The sequence below is a fragment of the Malaclemys terrapin genome, chromosome 2 (genome assembly GCF_027887155.1).
Source record: "Malaclemys terrapin pileata isolate rMalTer1 chromosome 2, rMalTer1.hap1, whole genome shotgun sequence".
In the NCBI taxonomy this organism is placed as follows: domain Eukaryota; kingdom Metazoa; phylum Chordata; order Testudines; family Emydidae; genus Malaclemys; species Malaclemys terrapin.
Genome location: NC_071506.1, coordinates 134,765,419 through 134,791,265, shown reverse-complemented (window position 1 = coordinate 134,791,265; position 25,847 = coordinate 134,765,419). Strand labels below are relative to the sequence as shown.

Genomic DNA, 25,847 nt, shown 5'->3' with positions numbered 1-25,847 from the left:
AGCCTGAAAGGGGCCTGATCCAATGCCCCTTGAAGTCAATGAAAGTCTTTAACAGGAAGATTTGAGATTTGGTTTGGGCTTCAAATCAGTTTGCTAGGCTCTGGATTGAGAATTTCCTAGGCCTCAATGCAGCAAGGTACTTAAACACATGACCAGCATAAATTAAGCATGTGAGTAGTCCCACTGAACTCAAATCATTCAAGTACTTAAGTACCTCGTTAGACCAGAGCTTTAATGACTATGTTAATTAGAATGTATAGTACTTTTTTATTATTATTTAAACACCTTGGTTTTAGAATCCCTCCAATCAAGCACCCCATTATGCATTACATATTCATTTATTTCTGCTTTCTAATATAGCTCTCAAGACTGAGTTATTCTTGCAGTTCTGCAGTGCATTTACATTACATTTGCTAGTTTCAATCACATCATTGTATCAGGCTGCACTCACTTTATCAACCCATCTTCCATGTAAATGTCTGCATAGAAAGACTGGTCATCATTAACTATTTTACCACCCTTGATCAAAAGACGATCGCTCTGAAACAAAAAAAACATGGAACAATACATAATTAGTCTGTAAGTAAACTGACAGTTTGCAGCATCAGTTCAGAGATAAAAGAGGAGAGGGAAACAAGCTTTGCATTATTCAAAGGGCATGTCAAAAAACAAGTCAATTACAGTACTTTCAACTGAAAAGATAAAATATCATTTCATTTGCAAGTGCTTTCATCACTCTAATGATCCAAGAGCAAACTATATTCTCTATGTAAAAGAAGTTTGGTTTTGAGGCTTGTTTGTTTTAACTACACCAGCAACCAATTAAAACAAAATCATTGACCCCCTCTCCCCCCACAAAAGCACTAAACACTATTTCCCAAAAAGCAGAGAGTGGTTTTTAACCACATCTCTTATTTTTAACCTTGTTGTAGGCGTAACTTCCTAAATCCACCCATCCTAAAGTCACCACTTGGCTAATTGAGTCACACTTGCAGTCGGAGAAATTGACCAAAAGTCTGTTGCCATGGGATACACAACACAAACAAACCCATTTAGTCCTAGTCTAGCAAGGTTTTAGTTCAGTGGATCTTTTACTGTGTTTCTACACAGCTACTGCATAATCTAATGAAAACAAACACACATTAGCAAGTTAACTTAAAGATAAGGATTTAAGAAGCAATATTATTAAACCTCCCTCAAATTAGATTGCTGTTTGGTAGAAACAGAAAGGTAATTCCAATGAGCAACTTTCAAGCCATTCCTTCTAGATATTCGCTTAGGTTACACATCTCCTTTGCAGCTATGGTAAGTGAAAAACATATGCATCATTTTGTAGTACTTGTGCACAATATCAAAACACATACTCTAAAGATCTTTAGGTGAGAAGGAAAGTGGGACATTAACATTATATTCATCCTCTTTCCTCAAAACACTAAGTGCCTATATATTTAATGCTTAATTTAAAGTGCACATGTATCATGCAGCACTAAATTTAAACCTTACAAGTTCTCCTTTACCTCTCAGAAATGTATTTGCATATATTCTGAAAAGAAACTGCTTATACTTTCCCCATTTCCTTTATACAGAATCAATGACATTTCATAACCCCAGGCCTAACATACTATTGTCCATAGAGGAAATCCAAGGCTGATTTAAAAGAGGGGAAAGTGCATGACTTTAACATGTGGATGCACAGCCCATAAAATTAGAATACATGCTTTTAGCTGCATTATTTATTACTCTTATAGTGGCAGTCAGGGGCCATAGTCAGAATTGGGGCTGCACTGTGCTAGGAACAATGCAGGCATATAGAAAATGGCAGTACCTGCCCCATAGAAACTACAATCTAATTTAAGATAGGGGACCACATTCTCAGGTGTTATAAATTGGCATTGCTCTTTGGAAGTCAATGGAGCTACAATGATTGCACCAGTTGAGAATCTGGCCCAAGGCATTTAAGATTCACATTTACAGCTAGTTTTATATCACTGTACAAAAATCATATACGTTTTTTTTCCATTTCCAGTCCTTTTTTCTTATTTAAGGCAAAAGTTAATGGAGAGCTTTGGCTCCGTAAGGATGCCAAAATAAGTTGTGCCAATAACGCTTAACGAAGCAACATGGGGCTTGAAAAACTTGCTTGTTTTAAATGCCAGGTTCTTGTATACGACAGCAAGTTGTCCCACACCTTCATCATTCCTAGAATCACCTCACTAATTCCCTCCAATTCAGCCTTCTTGTGCCATTCAAGGCCTGATCCTATTGAAATCAATAGGAGTTTTGCCACAGATGACAATGAGAGCAGAAGAAAGTCCTAAATCCACTGTCACTTGGGAAACATACAAATAATGACAAAACTGAGCCTTGGACATCGTAATGCTGTTCTATAACCTACTGCTAGTAAACACCTTTCTCTGAAGCTGATCCAAAGCCCACTGAAATCAACGGGAGACTTTCCATTAACTTCAATGAGCTTTGGATGAAAACACATATGCAGTTTGTATTTGTCGGAAGGACTGGTACCACACTTGTTCATATTTACCTTGCTGATTCAGGTGAAAGTCCCCTACCCATTGAGCCAGATTCTGATCTCTTTACACAGACTGATCTCAGTGGAGTCACACTGTGTCACACCGGAGTAAATCAAATCAGAATCTGGCTCATCTCCTATTCTTTGTCTTAAGCAACAGAGGGTCCTGTGGCACCTTTAAGACTAACAGAAGTATTGGAGCATAAGCTTTCGTGGGTGAATACCCACTTCTACATCTGTTAGTCTTAAAGGTGCCACAGGATTCTTGGTTGCTTTTTACAGATCCAGACTAACACGGCTACCCCTCTGATACTATTCTTTGTCTTGTTATTCACCCCAACCCAAATAACTGCAATGTTCATTCATGAAAAAAAAAAAATACACCAGTTCACTTAAAACCCACAGCACCATCCATCAGTAATGTTCAACTTTCTCTAAATCTAGACTAGCCTTTTTAAAACCTTAACACACTGGACTCTCAGTGAGAGGCGACTAATTTTTTCTACCAGTTAAAGATTCAGTCTTATCACATTCCAATCAGTGAAATACACTGGCCTGCATAAATGCTGTTTAACATAGCTACCCAATTCAACAGCTCACATCCAAATGCCATACTTAATATCATCCATCCACTACTGCTGATCTTTCACTTTTCCACCTCTAAGGCTCAGGAACAAGATTTACGATGGGTGTGTCCTTAGGTCTAAGAGAGGAAAGCTTTTACACTGATACAAATAGTGCAAACTTGCATGTCAAAAAATAAACATGTAGCATTTTTAACTGCCTCACTTATGCTGCAGAAAATTAGTATCCCTGAATCTGTGATACCTGCACTGTGATCAGTTCCCATAATAATAGGAAAACGTAGGGTTTTATATAACTGCTCCTTTTCTTTTCCCTTCAGATTTCATTTAGCCGTGGACTGAATTGTGTGTTGCAAGAATATTCCCGGTGAAGAGAAATAAATCCTATTTCATTTCTAAACCTAATCTTAAAGAGGGTGGGGAGTTTCTCATTTACTAGTACAAAAAACACAACCACCACGACCACCAGCTCTTTCTAAGCATTGTTTTCCCTGCACTGGGAAGGAGGATGGAAGATGAAAAGAACAAGCCCCATCTGCTCATCTCATCGGAGCAGCGCCATTACCTCCTGGAGGAGCAGCACAAACACTGTCCCCAGCTCCTCACAATCACAGCCCTCTTTGTATAAGCAGAGGGGGAGAAAGCTGCTTCAATCATACCAGAGGGGGAGAAAAAAAAACCTCAGAGCCCAGCCAAATCTCCCCTCTCCTCCCACAAAACCAGCAAGTAGTGGAGAAGCTCTGCCCTGCAGATATTTCTATTCCTGAGCCATATTTTAAACCCAGATTGTAAAATCTGGTTTATGTTTAATTTAAAATCTCCTCCATACCCTCTTCCCTACCAATCCTACCTTCTTGCACCCCACTCCGCTGTCATTTTGCATCTACCATTAACTTCCTCACCCACCCCCATCCGCCCTTTTTATTACAAGCAGAATGGATTGCCATAAAATATCAGATACATTTTCAACTCCGCTATTTTTCCCCAGTCAGTGCTTATGAAGACAGCCCCATCTAGATCATACACCCACGAGCCAGCTTTTCTTAGTCTATTCTTCCCACCCATGCATATATAAATCTGCCATCCATTTGCTAGGATCCATGCTAGGATAGCAGCATCCCTGGGCTGATAAAACACAAGACCAGATCCGGTTCGACTTTTATTAACTCATGCAACTTCCAGGCAACCATTGTTCGCCCCACATCCTCTTCTTTTTTTGATATAAGGCTTCGATCGATGCTGCGGCAAAGGAAGCTTTTTGCACGAGAGCGTGATCTTATTATCTTTCTGCAAAACCCCTGCAATCACCTCCCAAACACACAAAGGGCTTAATCCCCACCACCCCTCCCCCTCCTTCCCCATGTAGCTAAACTCACCGTGATCCGTGGAATATTTTTCTTCCCCTGATAAGACATGTCTCCTGGCAAACAACCCCCAAATTAAAAATTGGGCTGGGTTTGTTTTTTCTTATTGCAAACGTTTTATTGAAATAAAAAATAATAATATCAATTGCAATCAAAAGGAAGTGGATGGGGAGAGTTGGGTCTGCAGGGGAGGAAAAGTGCAATCGGTGGAGCTTGCCCGGCTCTTTGCAAATCGCAGGAACGGGGACAAATCGGAGCCCCTGCGTGTCTCCCTTTCTTTGCTCCGCTCCAAGCCCAGCCCCAAATTTAGACCAAAGGAAAGAGCGGAAAAAAGAAAAAAAAAAAAACCCCGTTGCAATAAAAGCCTGAGCACAAGGAGGCAGCGGGAGCGCATGCGCCCTCAGCCACTCCCTTTTACTCTGTCTAGCTAGGGGGAGCCACCCGGCTCTAGCCTGGATTGGCTGGCAGCCTCCTGGATATGCAAACGACCCCCGGCCGCTGTGCAATGGGAGGGGAGAAGAGAGGTAACATGCAAAGTGGCGCAATGAAGGAGCCGCCCTTCCCGGGGCGGGCGCGAGCTGGGAGCTCGCGCCGCGGCGGTGCACAGCGCCCTGCAAGCGGGGAGACAGGCAGGGATGCTGCCTAGGCTCCAGAGGCGGCAAAGCCAATGCGGAGCGGGAGCGGGGCTTCGTTGCAGCCCCCCACCCTGGATGCTGCTGAGCCCTCCTGGTCCTAACAGGGCTTTGCGCCTGGGCTCCCCAAGATCCAGCCCCCTTTGCCTGTGCAATGCCCCAGATAGCAGCTGTCAGAAATGGGGCAAAGCAAAGCCCCTTACAGGGGGCCAGAGCTCCGCAGCCGCCCACGCCCCTTTCCACCAGCCACAGTGGAGTGGGATGATGGTGGTGGTGGGTTTCTCCCCTCCCCTCCCCTCCCCCCTTCTGCTGGCGTGGCTGAAGATGCTGCTGCGAAAGCTTGCACGCTGGGCGGTTGCTGGATGAAATCAGGCAGCAGGTTTGCAAGGGAATTGGGGGAGGGAGTTGCATTTTTTTAAAAAAGGGAAAGGAGAGATAATGCATCACCCTGGGCTAAAGAAAGCCTTGCCCATCAGAATAGGGAGCTGGCTTCTAACTGAGGTTCTGGCCTGATGTTCAGAGATGCTGAGCACCTGCAGGTCCTAGTGGGAGCCACCGGATGCTCGGTGACTTTGAAATTCAGATAATTATTTTGAAAGGAATATGCATGTGGATGCTACTATTTTGTTCCACACACATACACACACACACACAGCCCTCCCCAATGCCGAGCCAGTAAATCAAATAGGAAAATTCTTCCTGGAGAGTGGGTGCAGCAGAAAATACGGCACACTCTGTCTTTGTCCATCTCGCCCATTCCACCTTCCTTTGCGCTAAGGAGAAGGTGCTGCTTGAGACTTAATAATAGCAACAGGGCTGGGGAGAGGGGGCTAAGGGAGGGACAACTGTACCTGGGGCCTGAGCTCTGGGCTCCCCCAGAAAAATCTGTAACTGGGGTGAAATGGGAGGGGGTGGGGCTCCAGCAAACTTTAAGTACCGTGGCTCCAAAATTCTTGACAGGCCTGAATAGCAACCCAAGGAAATACAGGGTTCAGACTTGACCAGGCCTTCCCATTTTCCACTGGGAACACCTACATCGTCTGATGCTCTGTTCCACTCTTCCCAAAAAATACCCAAGTAGCTAAGGGGCATCCACATTCTGCATCTCTGGCTCCCTGGAAATCTTCAAGAAGCAGGGGTTACGCTAAGGGCCATTGGTCCATCCAGATCACATTCATTATTACAGCATTGCCAACCCCAAGTGTTCAAATACTGTGAATCAAGCCTCAAAATTCATGAGATTGGCTTAACAATCATGAGCTTTTATAAAACAATAATTCCACTTAGGTTCTATTTCTTTGCTTCCGGTTTCTGAGCCTTAAGACCATTCTCGGGTCATGTTTTCAATGTTTTCTCTTTGCCTGGGAGCTAGAAACTTACTTTAACAAAAAATTAAAGCTGAGATTCTCGCATAACCATCAGACTCCGGGAGTTGGCATGCGAAGGAAAACAATAACTAGAGCAAGTGCTGGTGACACTGTTGTTATGCACAGCATGCTCAGCACTGTACAAGACACAAAGGAAACATACGATCCCTGTCCACAGCATCTTACTATCTCAAGCCATTGGAATCACCATTCCATATCATATCAGTGGTCTATCTAACCATCCTAGCCACCATGGATGTGGAGGCTCTCTACACAAACATCCCACACACAGATGGAATACAAGCTGTCAGGAACAGTATCCCTGATGATGCCACAGCACAACTGGTTGCTGAGCTTTGTGACTTTATCCTCATGCACAATTATTTCAAATTTGGTGACAATATATACCTCCAGACCAGTGGCACCTCTATGGGCACCTGCATGGTCCCCAATATGCCAACATTTTTATGGCTGACCTGGAACAACACTTCCTCAGCCCTCGTCCACTCACGCCCAGGCTCTACCTATGCTACATTGACAACATCTTCATCATTTGGACCCATGGGAAGGAGACTCTGGAAGAATTCCACCACGATTTCAACAGCTTCCACCCCACCATCAACCTCAGCCTGGACCAATCTACACAGAAGGTCCACTTCCTAGACACCACGGTACAAATAAGCGATGGTCACGTTAACACCACCCTATACCGAAAACCCACCGACTGCTATGCCTATCTTCATGCCTACAGTTTCCATCCCGGACACACCACATGATCCATCGTCTACAGCCAAGCGCTGAGGTATAACCGCATTTGCTCCAACCCCTCAGAGACCAACACCTACAAGATCTTCACCAAGCATTCTCAAAACTCTGATACCCACACGAGGAAATAAGGAAACAAATCAACAGAGCCAGACGTGTACCCAGAAGCCTCCTGCTGCAAGACAAGCCCAAGAAAGAAACCAACAGAACTCCACTGGCCATCACCTACAGTCCTTAGCTAAAACCTCTCCAATGCATCATCAGTGATCTACAACCCATCCTGGACAACAATCCCTTGCTTTCACAGACCTTGGGAGGCAGGCCAGTCCTCGCCCACAGACAACCCACCAACCTTAAGCATATTCTCACCAGCAACCACACACTGCACCATAGTAACTCTAACTCAGGAACCAATCCATGCAACAAACCTCGATGCCAACTCTGCCCACATATTTACACCAGCAACACCATCACAGGACCTAACCAGATCAGCTACAACATCACCGTCTCATTCACCTGCATGTCCGTCAATGTTATATATGCCATCATGTGCCAGCAATGCCCCTCTGCTATGTACATTGGCCAAACTGGACAGTCACTACACAAGAGGATAAATGGACACAAGTCAGATATCAGGAATGGCAATATACAAAAACCTGTAGGAGAACACTTCAACCTCCCTGAACACACAATAGCAGATGTAAAGGCAGCCATCCTGCAGCAAAAAAACTTCAGGACCAGACTCCAAAGAGAAACTGTTGAACTTCAATTCATTTGAAAATTTGACACCATCAGTTCAGGATTAAACAAAGTCTGTGAATGGCTAGCCAACTACAAAAGCAGTTTCTCCTCCCTTGGTGTTCACACCTCAACTGCTAGAAGAGGGCCTCATCCTGATTGAACTAACCTTGTTATCTCTAGACTGATTCTTGCCTGCATATTTATACCTGCCCCTGGAAACTTCCACCACATGCGTCTGACGAAGTGGGTATTCACCCATGAAAGCTCATGCTCCAATATGTCTGTTAGTCTATAAGGTGCCACAGGACTTTTTGTCGCTATCTATCCCAGTATCCCATCAGTGCCAGGGACAGCTGCTTGAGAGGACAAGGCAAGAAACTTTTTTCATGGACAGAAGACACAAATCCATCTCTGTTTACAGGTCTGTATGGGCCAGGTAATGACTAACAAAGGATATTATTTAATCTCCTCAGTGACAAGTGAATTGTACCTGTTAAATTCAGTACAAACTATAAAAGCCCTATAGGTCTGAACCTGCAAGTCTTGTTACTCACAGGAGTAACCCATTTGGGGCAGGGGCGTCATTGCAGAAAAATTCCAGGGGGAGAGAACAAAGTTGTGCTAGCGTACAAAACATTGTATATGATTATATTATATCCTGCAAAGTCTGGGGAGAGGGCACAAAAAGTAGAAGACATAATGGAGCATATAGAGCTATGAAAAGTCCAGGGCGAAAACTCAAGGTTGGGTGGGGGGGAGCAACTGCCCCATAGAAAATGACACCTCTTATTTGGGGGCTAAGTCCATGAGTAGGGGGGGTTGCAAGAATCAGGGCCTTTGGATCACAAGATCCTTCCAGATAAAAGATACAAAGCACAAACACAAGAGATTAAAAACTGCTTTAGTGTATCACTGCAGTGCATCTTTTTAAAGGGAACACCAGCTCAAAGAGATGAACAGCAGGACCTCTCTTGTACATTAGGCTCTAAGGTTGCAAGGGAAAGCAGAGTGGAGAGAGAAAGAGACACCTTTTCCTGAATATACCAGGGACATAGAAAGCCTTAAACTGGTTAATGCTCCAATCCGCTAATACCTGATCAGTAACAAATGATAAAGCAGCTCGTTGTCACGGTAACAACATGATTAACTTGTTACTGTGCTGTGTAATATTTTGTTAACAATTTGAATAGAAAACACTAAATGCATTAACTTGCCCCTCCCTGGTCTGCTGCACTGGGGGAAGTTTTGACATCTCAGCACATTTTTACTGGAGACCTGGAAGTAAAATGCTGGCATCAGCAAACCATGAAGCCAGGAAGCTGTAAAGAAGCAGAAGCATGTTATTAGCTGCAAAGTCACATATACAGTATACCATACTAAGTACATATTAGTAGCCTTGTTTTATTATTTATTAAATGCCAAAGCACTCAGCCGGGTACAGGACACAATGTGTATAAACCTCAGATCGGACCACTCCCATAATTCAAGAGGTTTTGGATTTGAGGTTATGGTTTCAAGTCCTACATAAATTATTATTAGTATAGCAATGCCTGGAAGCTCCATCTGAGGTGAGGACCCTATTGTGCTAGCACTGTGCCAAGTAAGACATAGTCTCTATCCCCAAAGAGTTTATAAAGGCAAAAGAGACAAAAGGAGGGAGAGGAAACTGAAGCACAGAGGTGAGGTGACATGCCAGCATCATACAGTAGGTCAGTGGCACAGCCAAAATACAAACTCAGTTTAGTGCCCTACCTACTAGACCACACTCTCTCTCTAATAAAGATACCCATAATGCTAGTTTTCATTGGCATCTTTATTGCCGATATCATGGAGATGCTCAGAGATTCTTTCCCATCACCATATTATAAGAACCTTCCTAGCACAGAACAACACAGATGAAGAAATTAGATAGCTGGATAATAGGCTGATCCCGAACACAAGATCTGAACAGTGCAAAAGACATCCAGATTCTCATCCTCTCCCAGATTACAACCCCATCTCTAACCCTTATATGCAAAGTTGATAGGGCAGACCCTCAGCTGGTGTAGCCCCATGTAGCCCCATTACACCAGCTGAGGGTCTGGCCCAAGATTTTTCCTTCTGGAAGTTAAAAGACCTCAGCAGATAAATGATTTTAAAAAACAATTATTAAACTTTCTTGAAATAGTAACTTAGAAAAGAAAATGTAGCTTATGAGCTGACAGCCCATGCCTTTCTTTACATTGACCATCTTAAAAACGATGTATCCTTGTTCTTAATGGATCATGGTAATTAGAAACCTGTATTCTCTGAAAGATGTTTTGTATTGGAGTCTATTTTGTTTGTTTACAGGCCTTAGTTTTGCCTAAATCCACACACTTTAAATTAAGACCAATAAATCCCAATGAAAAGTTAACTGTGGTCATGAATTACTAGGTTAAAATGAATGGACCGGATTAATTTGTGACGTCCTAGTGGCTTGTGGCATAGCCCTGTTGTGATACAACAATGCTATTACCAAAAAATAAATCCTGCCCACACATTGTGGAAAGGGAAGGAATGCATCCAGCTCTGGAAGACTTAGACAGCTGAGGAATTCAGTCTATTGATTCCTTTTGTACTCCAGAGGTGGGGCTCTGCCTGCAGCAGGCTGGGAAACTTAAAATTAGAAGACACCGTAATGAACAAGCTCTTTGCCAGATCCTTCTTGCCAAATGCTAAGCAGAGGGGAATTGCCAGTCAGCCCAAACCCTAAATGCCACCTTCCTGACAGCAGACAAAGGAGTGGGATGCTTAAGGTCATTGATATCACCCAAAGTCCTGGAAATTGCTGAGTGAGGGATAATGGAAGAATGTTAGTATCCCAGACCTATCTCTGCCACTGTGGCCCTATGCATCCCGCATCGAGGGTGGAATTACCCAATGCACAGAGCCTAGGCACCAATTAAATCCCAAATTAAAGAGTAAATGTTCTGCTCCGCACCCAGGCTTGTGATAGGAGGAAGGATTCTTCCCCAAGATTGGAGAGTAGTTGCACTGCTGTTCCATGGGGGCTATTCCTGTCCAATAGCTGAAATAGCCTCTGCAGGGCCTTATGCAAGCCCTCTTCTCCCCCTCGAGCCCTCCCCCACCCTCCCAGTGTGGTGGGGGATGGGAGAATAAACACAGAAGCAGATAGTTGTGCCTCGCCTGTTCCCAGGCCTGCCCCCACCCACCCCATGCCACGCAAGGAGTCACGCCCTGCAGGGGGTGCATGGCCCTTGACAGCCCCTACTAATCCTGCCCACCCTTTGCTCAGCACGGTCACAGTGGTTTGTTGGCCACTGGACCTGCCATGGCTGCAGTCAGGTTTTGCCTCTATGAGGCTTAAAATGGTGCATAAGGGCTTGTGCGGGTCCTTTGCACTAGAGTGCATTTCATGTTAAAGGAACACTGTCCAGTAGATAGGCCAAACCCTACACGGAGTTGGAGGTGCCCACAATTCTTCACGACTCCTTCCGGTCCATGGCATGGGTTCGTAGGTCTTCAAGTTCCAGGCCTTTTCTCTTCAAACTTCCCTTGACAGAGTTTCCATCCTACCCTCAGTCTTCCATGTCCTATCTTGCTGTCCTCTTCCTCCCCTGCTTTCTTTGCTGGTCGTTCTTCTCCCATTGCTATCACATGTCTCATCCACCTCCAACACGTGCTCTCCAGGCTATCAATGAGAGTGACAAGTTCATCTTCTTCCTACTTTCTTCCATGTGTACTTTGTCTACCCTCTGCTTGCCTGCCATTGCCCTCCTCAGTTTATTATTTCTACTACCTGGGTCTTCTTTTCTTCCATCTCTGTAAGACTCCCTCTTTCCAAACAATAGAGCAGGCAGAGCCTACGCTTCTTCCTTTCAGTTATTTACTTAATTGCTCCTGCCAATACTTAAAGTACTCCTGCCACCTTTTTCACTGCCACCCATGCACACTGGGTTCTTCCTTTCCATGCCCCAAATCTCTCTCGGAGGCACTACGTGTTCTTCCCAAGTGCACAAAATCTTCTGATTCTGCTTCTCTCCTCAAATCTCACTCACCAGCTCTTCTTCCATATCCCCTACTTGCATAACATCAGTCTTCTTTGTGTTTACCTTCAGACCACAGTCTTCAAACGCCCATGCCCACTCTGATACCATCTCAGGTCCTATCGATAGAATTTAATAGAGAATGAGAATCTCTTTCACTTCCAGATTCTCCGCTGGTGTAAATCAGCATAGTTCAATTGACTTCAATGGAGCTACACCTATTTATACCAGCTGAGGATATGACTCAATAGGTTTTTTTGGACTATCCTATCAAATGTAGTAGAGAATTACATTCCCACTATAAATTACAGGATGGTTCAAGTGAAAAGGATCTCTATTTCAATCTCTAGGATTTTTGAGTAATTGCAATAGGACCCTGCTGAGTTTCTACAACAGGGGTCGGCAACTTCTGGCATGCGGCTCGCCAGAGTAAGCACCCTGGCGGGCCGGACCAGTTTGTTTACCTGCCGCCTCCGCAGGTTCGGCCGATCGCAGCTCCCACTGGCCGCGGTTCGCTGCTCCAGGCCAATGGGGGTGACGGGAAGCCGCGGCCAGCACATCCCTCGGCCCGCGCCGCTTCCCGTCGCCCCCATTGGCCCGGAGCAGCGAACCGTGGCCAGTGGGAGCCACAATCAGCCGAATCTGCGGAGGTGGCAAGTAAACAAGCTGGTCCGGCCCGCCAGGGTGCTTACCCTGGTGAGCCACGTGCCAGAGGTTGCCGACCCGTTCTACAACATCCTGTTGGTTTTATCCCTATTAAATTCTTTACAGTTTTTCCCATAAAGACATCTTGTGATGGCATGAGAACAGCAACATATATTTTGAAGTGGAATGAAAGGAGGTATCGGGGTGGATTTAAACCTTCCCTGGTAGTTCTGAAAACTCCACAACAGCATCAGTCTTAGTATGTGAGAAATACTAAGCAAGTTAGAAACAGATTGGTTTCACTCAACAAGCTTTATATTTTTTTCCTAGGAAAACAGACATGTGAGATGACAGATAAATGCTAATAAGCCGCCCCCATTAGCGGCTCCTACTGTCACCTAAGTCAATGGGAGTCTTTTTATTGTCTTCAGGAGAAGCAAGGTTGGGCCAATAGACTTTTCACTCATTCATAACTAGGGCCCTGATCAGCACATGTAGATTGCTGCACCAGCGCAGCACTGACTGGCATGCCATGTGAGTACAACATTCCACCCACATGCTATCAAGTGCTAGAAGCATTAGAGGTAAGTTGGTAAATATCTGTAGGGATACGTTTGTCCCTCCCAAAAGGTGATGAAAGAAATATCTACCGTTAATAGCTATCAATTACATAGGGGACCTTCTGTCACTAGTGGGGGAGGAGTTATTTTCTTTTGACTGCTAATAAATGTTATAGCATAACTTAAATGCACACGGGGGTCAAAGAAGCTATGATGATGAGGTACAATCTTATGACTGTTTTCAGCTTCTACAGTCAGACATTCTGAATAAATAGTATCTGAGGTTTTGAGTGGAGGGTTTATTTCCCATTTGTGCAAACAAGTGGATAAAAGCAAATCAAAGTGTTTGTCTCTGGATTAATTTTTTGTTGTTGCCCTTAAATGGAGATATCCCATCTCCTAGAACTGGAAAGGACCTTGAAAGGTCATCGAGTCCAGCCCCCTGCCTTCACTAGCAGGACCAAGTACTGATTTTGCCCCAGATCCCTAAGTGGCCCCCTCAAGGATTGAACTCACAACCCTGGGTTTAGCAGGCCAATGCTCAAACCACTGAGCTATCCCTCCCCCTATATCATGAGAAACATAGACGGTTCTGACAGACCCTTATGTAAGGGCTGTTGTTGCCAAGGTTTGAACTTACCACCTCCAGAGTTAAAGCCTGAACCTCCCAAGGCTGAGCTGAAGCACTAAGGCTGGGAGTCAAATTTTCTATGGCTTTCAATGGGAACCGGGAATCTAGCTCCCTTAAACCCCTTGGAAAGTCCCAGCCTCTGGCTGGAAAATTTCACAGACATATATGCTCTTTGGATCAGGCATAGAGGGGCATACATAACACACCCAGAATGATTTCTATGCCCATATTCCTAGGACAGATGAAATTTATCCCAAGCATTTCAGGCCCACCGCTGTTCTAATCATGTAAGACAAGCTCCCCTACTTTTGTAACTGTTGTTATTATTACTACTACTTACTAATACTTTGTATGAACTAGTAGGCGAGGGGTAGAAAATAAGACAGAAAATATCATAGTGCTACTAACTAAATCCATGGTGCACCCACCCCTTGAATGTTGTGTCCAGTTACGATAGTCTCATCTCACAAAAAATATACAGTGGAACTGGAAAAAGGTTCAGAGAAGGGCAACAAAGATGTTCAAGGGTATGGAATAGCTTCCATATGAGGAGAGATTGAAAAGATTAGGGCTGTTCAGCTTAGAAAACAGATGATTTAGGGGGGATAGGATAGAGGTCTATAAACTCATGAAGGGTGTAGAAAAAGTGAATAGAGAAGTATTACTTACCCTTTCGCACAATACAAAAACCATGGGTCACTCAAAGAAATTAATAGGCAGAAGGATTAATACAAATGAGGAAATACTTTTTTCACACAATGCACAATTAACCTGAGGAACTCATTTTCATGGATTGTTGTGATGGCCAAAAGTATAACTAGGTTAAAAAAAAGAACTGGGTAAGTTCATGGAGGATAGGTCCATCAATGGCTACTAGCCAAGATGGCCAGGGATGGAACCCCATGCTTGGGGCAACCTTAAACCTCTGACTGCCAGAAACTGGGAGGAGAAGTTTGCCAAAATTGCCCTGTTCTGTACACTCTTCCTGGAGCTCTGGTACTGGCCACTGTTGGAGGCATGATACTGGGCTAGAGGGACCCTTGGTCTGGTCCAGCATGGCAGTTTTTATGTTCTTACATATTGCAGAAGCACCTCAGCGTCCCAGTCAGAGATCACGGCCCCGTTGTGCTAGGCACTGTACAAACATCATAAAAAGATTCTCTGCCCCGAAGAGCTCACAATCTAAGTACTGTAAGGTTGTCATTTTGGTCATCACTACAACTGAACATAGGCCTTCCAGAGCTAAAGCATGTGCTCCTACAGCTTGACCTAAAGAACTAGCTGGGAGTTGTAACAGATTCATGTCAACTGTGAATATGAACAGTGGATTCAACTACTCTGCTATATTGGGGGAAATTCTGACTGCGTGACTGAGAAGAAAAAATCTGGGTGGATCTCTCCACCAAAAAATCATTTGGTATCAATGCCATGGAGTTTATCTTTTCTCTCAGATCTTCTGAAGAATGGGAATCTCCTTTGTGTTTGAATCTTAGAACAAAGATGGTTGATTCTTGCTATATTAGGTCCAGATCCTCAAAGATATTTAGGAGTTGGGCCTTGGATCCTTTCGCAGTTTTGCTCCCAAATGAAGCTTCCCTTTAGGAGTTCAAATGAGGGAACCATTTATGTAGAACAGGGATATTAACGTTATTCTAGCTGGGATGCAGAGTTTGCTGCCAAAATAACGTCTCACCTCTCCAACAACCCAACTGCATACGGAATCAAATTGAACATGCCGCAGATATGACAAAGGATATGAGGAATTAGACAGAGCCTTGTCTGTAACAGATTTGGGCCAGACCTGGAAGACTGCCTTGTAGCTGATCAGACAAGTTAATCGTTTAAAACTATGTTCATATTATTTGTATTGCAGTAGCACAAAAAGCACTCGATCACTTCCCCATTTGTGCCCCATCATCACTGTAAATACACAGGAAGACAAAGTCTGTTCCCCTAAGTGTTTCTTCAGCAGGTGTAAAGCTCCACAATAGATCAATGCCAATTTACACCTGCTGGCCCAAACAGTGGAGCCTCTTTAGTCCAAATGGTATTTGTTGGCACCATATCAAAGACCCTGGTTCTTTTCTGCATCAGAAGGAATGATGAGTGAATTGGTAAATTTGTGATAAGTAATTAATAGAAGACTTTATGCTCTCAGAATGTGTGGCATCCCCCTAGCATATGGATTGGTGTCTTAAAGAGGGATCCGGGAAGCTTTCAGGATTTTGTTTGGTTTTTCAGTAGCCAGACAAATGATTATGATCCATTGGGAGAATATGCAAGTCATTTCTCTGTGTAATTATTTTGCAAGTAGTGATTATCGAAAAAAGGCTAGAGAAATTACAGGAATTGTAACAAATTAAACTTGGAACAGCATTTCCAGCTGTTTGGAACAACCTCTATTGTGCTTTGCACAATGGCTCCATTAGCATTCCAAAGTCTAGGATTGTTTGTGCTCTGTACAATGTCCTGTTAGTCATTATTTGTTGCCGGGATGGGCAAGCATGATCATGAGGGCTTGAGGATTTTGCAACAACCCCAGTTATTTGGCAGGTTTGCAGAACTATTTCTGGAACCTATTTTTCCTTGCATGTTAAATCCACTTTAGTCCCTCCGTGTTGATACAGTTTTAAAATAGAATTGCTTTCCTAGTCTGTGTTTATTAACTATTGTTATTCATTTGTATTACAATGGCGCCTCAGGGCCCCATTCTGCTCCGTGCTGTACAAACACACAGTATGAGCCAGGCTGTGCCCCAAAGAGCTTACAGTCTAAACAGATAGAGAAAAAGGGAGTATTATTTATTCCCATTTTACAGATGGGGAACTCAAGCACAGAAAGATTAAGACAGTTGCTTCAGGTCACCCAGGAAGTCTGAAGCAAAGCCACAAAGGGAGGAATAAACAACCCGCAACTTTATTTGGATTAGATTGAACAGAGAGATCATCTGTCCCAATCTAGTGCATTTACCATCCTTCCTACCTATGCTATGTACTGGATTGACAGGTGCTGTATGTAAATTATTTAGATTAATGTCCTGATTTTCAGAAGAGCCAAGTACCACAAAATCCCACTGTAGTCAATGGGACCTGCAGGTGCAAAGCAACTCTGAAAGTCAGGCCATTTATTTATGTATTTATTTCCCACCCCATTTCTGCTCCTTTACCCTGATCATCACCCCTTGATTCTTTCTCTCCCAGTCACTCCTAATCAAAATGCAAGCCCGATCATATTTGAGTGACACTAACTAGCTGTGTGACCTTGAGCAAGTCACTTCTTGACTCTGTGGCTCAATTTTCCCACCTGTATAATAGGGACAACAAACTGTTAAGCACTTTGAGATCAACAGATAAAAAGCTCTATGTATCAACTCTCCCCAGATCAGGGGCAAAGCAGGGCAAATATTTTAGCCAAAACGTTTAGGTGGAAAGTGCAGATTCAGCAACACCAAAACATTTTGTGAATTTGGGTCAGTTTTGATAAATTGTGTAAAAAAAACCCAAACCCCAATTTTAATTTGTTTGGTTTGAAACAACTTTTTGTTTTGAAATTTCCTTCAATTTTATATTTTTAAAAAGTCAAAAACCTTTAACATGGTCGAAATTGAAATAAAACATTTTGTTTTGGGTCAAACAAAACATTTAGTCTGACAAGAAAGGTTGTTTGTTTTTTTTAATTTTCAATTTACTGAAAATTCTGAACAATTTTGTTTTTGGCTCAACGTGAAACTATTCTCCCCCCCCTCCCTTCATTATTTTGGAATTGCTACGTGAGCTGAAAAACATGTTATTTGAACACTCTAATCAGGAGCCCACCAAAGCTGTTGAATTCACAGGTCCCAAAAGCTGGCTGTGCCAAAACAAAGTGATGGTCTAATAATCCTTGCAGCTAGGACAGAAGTTTTGGATAACTAGACATCTGGAGCATCCAACTTTCCTTCAGTCAGCACTCAACAAGCCCGCTGACTTCAATGGGAATAAGAGGACTGCAAAGGTAGATCCTGAGTCTCTGCCTAATGGCAGCTTCTTTCATACAGTGCAAAGGGAAAAAGCCACAAAGGGAGAAATAAATAACCTTCATCTTTATTTGGATTAGAAGCTGACCTCCATTAGTAGCAGCACTTTCACCATAATAGTGCTTTGCTTCATAAAGTCCTGTTACAAAGGGCAAACACTGATCGCCTAAAACCTAACAACCTCCCCCCACTTCTGAGATAGGGAAGTATTATTATTCCCCTTTATAAAGGAGGAAACTGAGGCACAAAGCAGTCATATGGCCAAGCCAAGGCGGGGCAGCATGGTCCAGTGAAAGGGGCTCTGGAGTGAGAGTCAGGAGACCTCTGTTTTTTTCCACCAGTGACTCTGGGCAAGTCACCTCACCTCTCTATTTCCCCTTGCACTCTGTCTGTAAGACTGTAAGCTCTTTGGGGCAGGGAGTGTCTCTTACAACGTGTTTAGACAGTGCCTACCACAATGGGGGCCCAGTCTTGGCTGGGAACTCTGGGCACTACCATAATAATTATTATTACATGAGGAGTTTAGAATTTGCTTTACAGGAAGACCAGAGTTGCAATGAAACCAGATTCAAACAGTTTTTAATTTTAATTAACCTTTCCAATGTGTTAGCATAACCAAGAGTTTTGGTAACAATAAATGGAGCTGCCTGGTATTTTCAGATCTCTCTCAAAGCAGAAAAATCAAGTGAGCAGCACACACAAGACCGTATATATTTTTAATTGCAATTACATTGTATTGTAATTGTCTGCTGCAGCATATGCCAGTTATTCCATACAGACTAATGAATGACTGATAGAAAAAGAACATTCTATCTGAGAGTGGCAGTGTGAGGTATTGTGGGAGGCAGTGTGTTATAGTGGATAGAGCACCATACTAGCAGTCAAAGTACCTGACGTCAAAATCGGGACATCTGGTCACCCTATCTAGCACAATGGAACCTGATAGGACCTCTTAATGCTACTATAATACAAATAATAACTATATAACCCCTTTTCTTTATGGAATCATCACACATTATCATGATATTAGCAGCCTCAAAACTTCAAATTGACCTTTTTGGGGGACAGATCTTTTATTCAAATGCCTGTTCTTTAAAGGACTGGAGCCAGTGGTGGAGAAATCCAACTGTGAAGTTAAATCAGAAGCCCTGATTTTTGATGGACTCAAACAACTATACATAGGATTGGGTTTTAAATGATCATCAATAGTAACAATACTTTGCACTTTATAGCACCTTCCATCTGAGGACCTCAAAGCACTTGACATAGCAAGTTTAATAATTAAACACCTTAGATTTTAAAATATTCTCAACATTTATTTTTTTTTAAATCTCATTTATTTTTCATGGTTTTTGTTTGCTTCTACTCCTTGCACTTCACTCCACTTAGGCAGCAAGATTAAATTCATGATTTCACTCTTTGGGCTTCACCTGGCCGTCTTTACTCCAGCAAATCACTGGGACTTTTTACCTGAATTGGGGTGTTGTTATTACAACAATACTTTGTAGAGGCCCCTACTGAGATCGGGGCCTCATTGTGCTAGGTGCTGTATTAGCACATGCTCAGACATATTGGGTACGTCTATACCGCGGCAGGGGTGTGAATGGCAGCTTGTATAGACCTACCTGCGCGAGCTGTACTCCCACTAAAAATTAAAATGAGGACACTATGACCCGGGCTTCACAAGCCTGCCTGATCCTCCTGGGTACATACTTGTTCATACAGCTGGTGTTGGAGTCTTGTGCCACAGCATCCTCCCTGCTATTTTTAGCGAGCTAGCACAAACACAACAACATGAACTATAAATCCCACTGCTGGTTGCAATGTAGCCGTACCCATAGCGTGAGTCATTCTCTGCCCAAAAGTTAACAAACTAAGTAGACAAAGAATGGAAGGGGAAACAGAAAAGTGAAGTAACTTCCCCAAGGCCATACAGCAAGTTAGTGGCAGAGCTTGGCACAGAACCCAGATCTCCCACGGTCTGCCCTGTTGATTAGGCTATGCTGCCCCTAAAGACCTAACTGTGAAATGTTTTGTAAAGTAGAATGGAAACTCTTCCTGATGTCCCTAGTGGTCATTTTAAGCCCGGAAGCATGGAGCACCCTGTCAATAAGATACTACTGTGATAGATGCCTGTGGAATACCATAGGCAGCCAGAGAGACAGAGAGGGATTTGATTACTCTTAGTCTGCAGAACTACACATGCCATTTAATGCAGAACAATTAAATTCCCTTTTTATTCCCTGGATAGTTAAGAGTACAGAAAAATATCAAATGCGCTGGTCCTAGTTGCCTCGCTAATAATGTAGGCTGAGCATAAGGCAGGATCATTCTACACACCAGAAGAAAAGATGACTGTGCTTTAATGTATTTTGGATCAGATCCTTGGCTAATGTCACTGGGCAGAGCACCACTAATTCCAATAGAGCCATCGCCCATTTATACCACCTGATGATACGGCCCTTTGATTTCTGGACCAGAGCACACACCATCAAAAATATATGGGTTCTTAAGAATATTGGTTGTGGCCATAATAATTCTCAAGTCTCCAAGCTAAAGATAGCTGAGTGTTAGGACATCTTGGCTTTTGTTAGATAATCTACATTTTTCATAACTTCAGGGACTGTGAATGAATTTATTATTGTTTGATATGTTGCACATTATCATTATCTATACAGAAATGTAGATAGGCTGTTCTTGGCTAGGTTATACACGATTATAAGTGTGTTAATAAAACTATGTTGTCCAACTGAGGTGTGAAAGTAAATGGCCAAATTCAGACCCCAGATAATCAAACGCAAATCCACTGAAGCCAGTGGGCTTTTAGCCTTTTAACACAGGTCTGAATTTAGTCTAGTATCTTGAAGTACTTTCTTTCCCCTTTCTTATATAAATATATTGAGCCTGATCCTCAGCTAATGTAATTAGATGCACCTCCATTTACTTCAATGGAGCTATGCCAGTTTATATCAGTTGAGGGCCTAACACTTCGATTCAATACAATACACAGATGCAGTCACCTGGGAAACCATAAAAGCTACAGCATTCCTGCTAATGAGTACCAATCTCTCTTAAGTCATTTACCGCAGAAGACTTCAAACCACCATTAGGAAAAAGAATACCATATTGGTGCCAGCATTATGCACAGCTAATGGGACACAATTCAAAAATTCTGGTGGATCATGTAATTATTTTGTGCCTTCTTAATTAAAGGTATAATGAAAATGTGACTATCAAACTGATAAAATGCAACAAAACTTTTTTTAAAATACAGTTAATATTCTGCTACAATTCCTGATTATTCCTCCAAATAATCCCATATTTACTGTTTTCAATTAATATTTGAAATAGATACTTTTTTCCCCCGCCAGACAAAAATTGCACCTTTTTATTATTATTTACAACACATTCCCAGTCTTCTATTATTAGTATTGCAAAGCATCATGAGTTACGGTTTGTATGAAACATACCACACAAAATTAAGTCTTGAATTGCAAAAACTTTCTTGAACCCTAAACTTGCAAACACGTATGCAGATGAGTAATTGTATTCCTGAGATTAATCTCACTTAGTTAAATGGGACTACTTCATTGAATAAAGTCATTCACAGGCATCAATGTTGGCAAAATCAAGCCTTGGGTTTTTGCAGTAGCAGATGGATATGGGGTATGATTTTCAGAGGTGCTGAGTACCCAACACTCGCATTAGATTTATGGGTGCTGAAGGTCAAGCCCATATGGACACTCTCACCCAAGTTTTTTGCCTTGAATGTACCATCCACGCCATTGGTGAATCAGCATCTGGGTACCAGCTATTCAAATTAATTCTTAAGAGACTGGAATTGTTTCGTAAGCACCTTTGGGTGTGGACATGGGGGAATACTTGGAAGAACTCTTTCCTACTTTGCTATTGGAAGTTTGTCAAATTCCGGGTCCACTCTTCATTCACCTTGACGCTTCAAAGCTAGTGTTTGTCAAAAGAAAGCACAGAGAGTGACAATATTTCTTGATTTACATCTAAATAAAGCTTATTTGAGTTGATTTCCTTTAATTTACCTGAGAAAGAAATTATACATGATCAGCCAGAGCTATGGCTTTCAATATTTTATTGTTAAGGGACAAAGAGGTGCTTAATTATACATGGTTTGACACATTAGCAGGGACCTGGGACTAAGGGCCAGGACCAGGACTTTCAAAGAAGTCTAAAGGAGATAAAATAATTTAAATGGGATTTGAGTTGTTCTTTGACAATCCAAGCCCAGATTCCTACAGTCCTATACAAGATTTACTCAGGCAAAATGCCCATTTCAGTCAACTGGCCAATTGCTAAAATTCTTCCTCAGCCAAAATTCCCACTAAGAGCATTGTCTGAGTAAAAAAGCTGGGTCAGGCCTTCAGAATTGAGCCCTAGCCGAGTTTCACCTTCAGTAAAGTGGCAGAGATTTGGCCATCAGGGTTGCTGCCCGATACTCTTTTGCTTACAATTGCATTTTATCTTGTTGTGAGCTGCATTAATCAGATGGGTGGGGCACTGTGCTAGAGTAGTGCTTGGAAATGCCTAAGAAACAAAAAGTCAGCTTCCATCAGCAGATGGAAAGGAAAGGGGGAGGGGGGAAGCAGTCCTCTCTCTAATTCTACCTATCTTCCCCGCGCTCCTGCAGAAGAATACAGGGACATAGTCTGGCGGTAAGAGGCTAGTATCAACTGCTGCCTCAGTGAGCACATGCAGCAAGTTGAATGCAATGAGGAGGCATGATGCGAAATGGAAGCCTGATCGGAGATCACCTTTTCCCCCTCTCTACCCCCCACCCCAGCTTAACTCGTGTGTAAGTTGCAGATCTCCCTCTCAGACACACCCAGAGCCATCTGCACCCACCTTGTCATTGAGGTTCTGCAGCGCCTCTTTGCCAGCAGCCGCCCTGATCTCCACCTTTCTCCCGAATTCAACAGATGGCTCCCCTCCCTTCCTGCCCTGCCTGGAAGAGAGGGACTGGGAATCCGAGCCCAAGTGGGCCACATCCCTCTGCTGAGCCACGATCCTGCTGGCTCCCCGTCCCACCGAGAGAGAATCGAAATCGATGGTCTTGTTCTCCAAGGAGCCTTCCACCGGGCAGAACATGCCACAGAATTTTTGCCGGGGCTTGGGGCTGCCTGAGCCCAGGTTCTTGAAGAAGGCTGGGACCTCCTCTTCTTCATTCTGCCTCCTCTCGGCCATGGCTCCGGGGGTCTCCCTGCTAAAGAAAAACAACAACAAATAGGATCAAAATCTCCCAGAGAGAGAGAGAGAGAGACCAACAGGGGTGTGCCTTGCAAGGTTTGTATGTCCTGCCCTCATAGAGGAGAGACTGGCTGGCTAGCTGGGTCCATGGAGAGGGAAATGCAATGCAAAGTTGAAGGCAGGCAGCAGCTCCTGCTGCAATCAGGAGAGGAGATTTCAAGTTCCCAGCCTCTCCAGATGATGAGGGAGGGGGTGAAAAAAAAATCCCTCACTCTGCAGCAGAGATTGGGGCCTAATCCGGAAGTGATGTGGGGCTGGCGAATTGGCAAATGGAGCCGAGCCGGGTTGGAGCAACAAGCCTCCCCCCTTTTACCCCCCCCCCCCCCACCCGAACGTGCTGCTGCTACAAGTTGCTCCGACCAGCGCCCCTCCCCTGCTTGGGGGGGGCGTGTTAGCTGCAAGGGATCTGCCCCCCTCCTCCTCAGCCCCCTTCCCCTACCCCCTTGCAAATGAAGCGTGGCGTTAGCCTATTGTTCCTCACTTTCTCCAAAGGCAGCAGCTGGAGGGTGAGCACCGCAGGGGAAGGGGAGGGCGAAATGCTGAATCATATATGGGGGGGGGGTCAGCGGTGACCCGGCTCGTGCAGTGTCCCCTGGAGAGGGGGGGGGGTGAAGGGAGAAAGGCGAAGAGGAGACCAGGTGGCATTGGAGACAGCCAGAGATGGGGGAGAAAAAGAGAGAAGGAAATTTGCCCATTAATCAGGACTTACCTCCGGAATTAGTGACCTTGCAAGACAGGGAAACACCCAACAGTGCCACCCCTCCCCCCACCCCGGATCTCACTTCTAAGGGGGCTCGGGGGGAGGCACTAAATGGCTGTTGAGATTTAATTATGGTTAAAGGCTAGAGAGAGAGCGCGATAAACCCTCCCCTCCCAGCTCCTGCCCATGCGAGCAGAGCCCTGGAGTGGGAGCGTGGAGTGGGATGGGAGACACCCAAGCCCAGCTGATCAATTGCTCGCTCCGATAAAAGGAAGGCGCCCTGCCCCGCTCATCTTGGGGGTTTGCCCAGCTCGGCTTCCCAGGCGCTGTCCCTTCAGCACCAGCCTGTCCTCTGCATGACTCAGAAGAGATGCGGCTGCTATTGTTATGGGGAGGGGAGGGGAGGGGAGGGGGAAATCAGCCACATGTAGGTACTATGGGAGCTTACAAGATGATCATGTCCGTATTGCAACGCTCCCATCCCTCCACCCTTTTATTATTTAAGGTTGTTACATTCGCTGCTGGGTTACAGTCCACACCCCCCTTGTAACATACTGAAGTCCTTGGCTCCCATGCCTAGCTCCCAAGACAAGGTGAACAGATTTTTTTTTTAAACAAAATTCTTATTCTATCATTTTCATATCTAAATGAACCGTTCAACAGTCTGGAGAGAGAGAAAATGTTGCCCTGATAATTCCTCAATGATTGATTGCAGCCAAATACACTGTGAGTGTGTGTGTATGTGGGGGGGAAGAGGGGACGATAGATATTTCTATCACAAAAGTAAGTGGTGGAACACACATAGGTTTAATGTAGCTGTAACCATTTGGTACATGTTATTAATAATGCTGATCTGTATTATTAAGGCTAAATCCATATTCAATATTGTTCTGAACCAAACTCAGTTGCTAAGCTATTAATTGCAATGCATTATTTATTAATATGCATCTATGTATATGCACCCATGAAATGTTAATTTAGAGGCAACCATGCCCCAAAGGGTAGCAAGCATCTTAGCAAGAAACACATATTTTTAAAAAAATCAATATATTGTCACTAATAAGGCAAAGTGCCCAAGTAAAGCCAAGGTCAGACGCAAGAGAAGGCATAAAATAAATGCACAACTCAGTTATAAAAGACTCAACTAAAAAGGAAAGATGTAAACCTGGAGTGTTGCCCTCAAGGATGATGGAGATGTGCTCTGGTAATTAATGAAGGGGAGAACATTCCAGAGACATGGATCCTCAAGGGAATAAACCCCACTCCTCCTTTTCCTCCCAAGATTGTATCTGGGGATGGTCCTGGGCTGTAGCCAGGCCAATCTCAGGTGCCTTTATGGGACTCAGGCCAACATATGGTCTATCAGGTCAACTAAATCTTGTATTATTTAAGGTTTATAAATATTAATAGCCAAACCACTGCTGAACAGGCAGTCGATACAAGCCGCAGAGAGCACTGACAGAGTCAGCATATGAAAGCTGCGTAGCAGTTGTACTGACACATTCTGCAGTTGCTGCCATTTATGTGGTGGTTTCAGGGATACCCCTAAATAAAGCTCATTCATCACTTAACGCATCCCTGCAAGTTAGTTACCACAGTAATGACCACCAAAGAAAAATCTAAATAGAATGAAATTCCATAACCCAGCCTAGGGGGTCATGAAGGCATGGAGGGCTGTGAAGAGACCTGGGTCTTGAAGAAAAGTTCACAACTTCCCAGTGTTTCAGAGCTGATCAAGGCTACTCCTACAACCTAGGCTTCCACACTGTTCTCATGCTCAGAAATGGCCCCATTCTGCCTCACCATGGCAAACACCAACAATGCATAGAGCAATCACAGATCAAGCAATGTCCCACAGCCATTTCCCCTTTTCCACAAGTAATGCCATTGTCTTTCTGCATCGGTATGGCACTTCTGGGCACATTCAGTGTGGACTTCAATTGCTGTGCTGTGTTTAGGTATCTTGGTGATTTATGAGAATTATGAGAGAGAGATGCTTACCAAAATT

General features: G+C 43.8%; 1 protein-coding gene across 5 annotated transcripts in view; it reads right to left on the bottom strand.

Moving 5' to 3' along the window:
• Nucleotides 1-24,057, bottom strand: part of DPYSL2 (dihydropyrimidinase like 2) — a 103,741-nt gene extending 79,684 nt beyond the window's left edge. The window contains exons 1-3 of one of the 5 annotated variants that reach the window (XM_054018417.1): nucleotides 23,849-24,057; nucleotides 22,738-23,095; nucleotides 452-540 (exon numbers count right to left, since the gene is read on the bottom strand). In XM_054018417.1, the coding sequence (XP_053874392.1) occupies nucleotides 452-540; nucleotides 22,738-23,076 (428 nt within the window). In that variant the 5' untranslated portion in view covers nucleotides 23,077-23,095; nucleotides 23,849-24,057. Of the gene's footprint in view, nucleotides 1-451; nucleotides 541-4,490; nucleotides 4,831-22,737; nucleotides 23,294-23,848 lie in introns of those variants that run through there. The other 4 variants (XM_054018419.1, XM_054018418.1, XM_054018420.1 and 1 more) reach the window with 4 other exon arrangements.
• Between the last annotated feature and the right edge of the window lie 1,790 nt (nucleotides 24,058-25,847).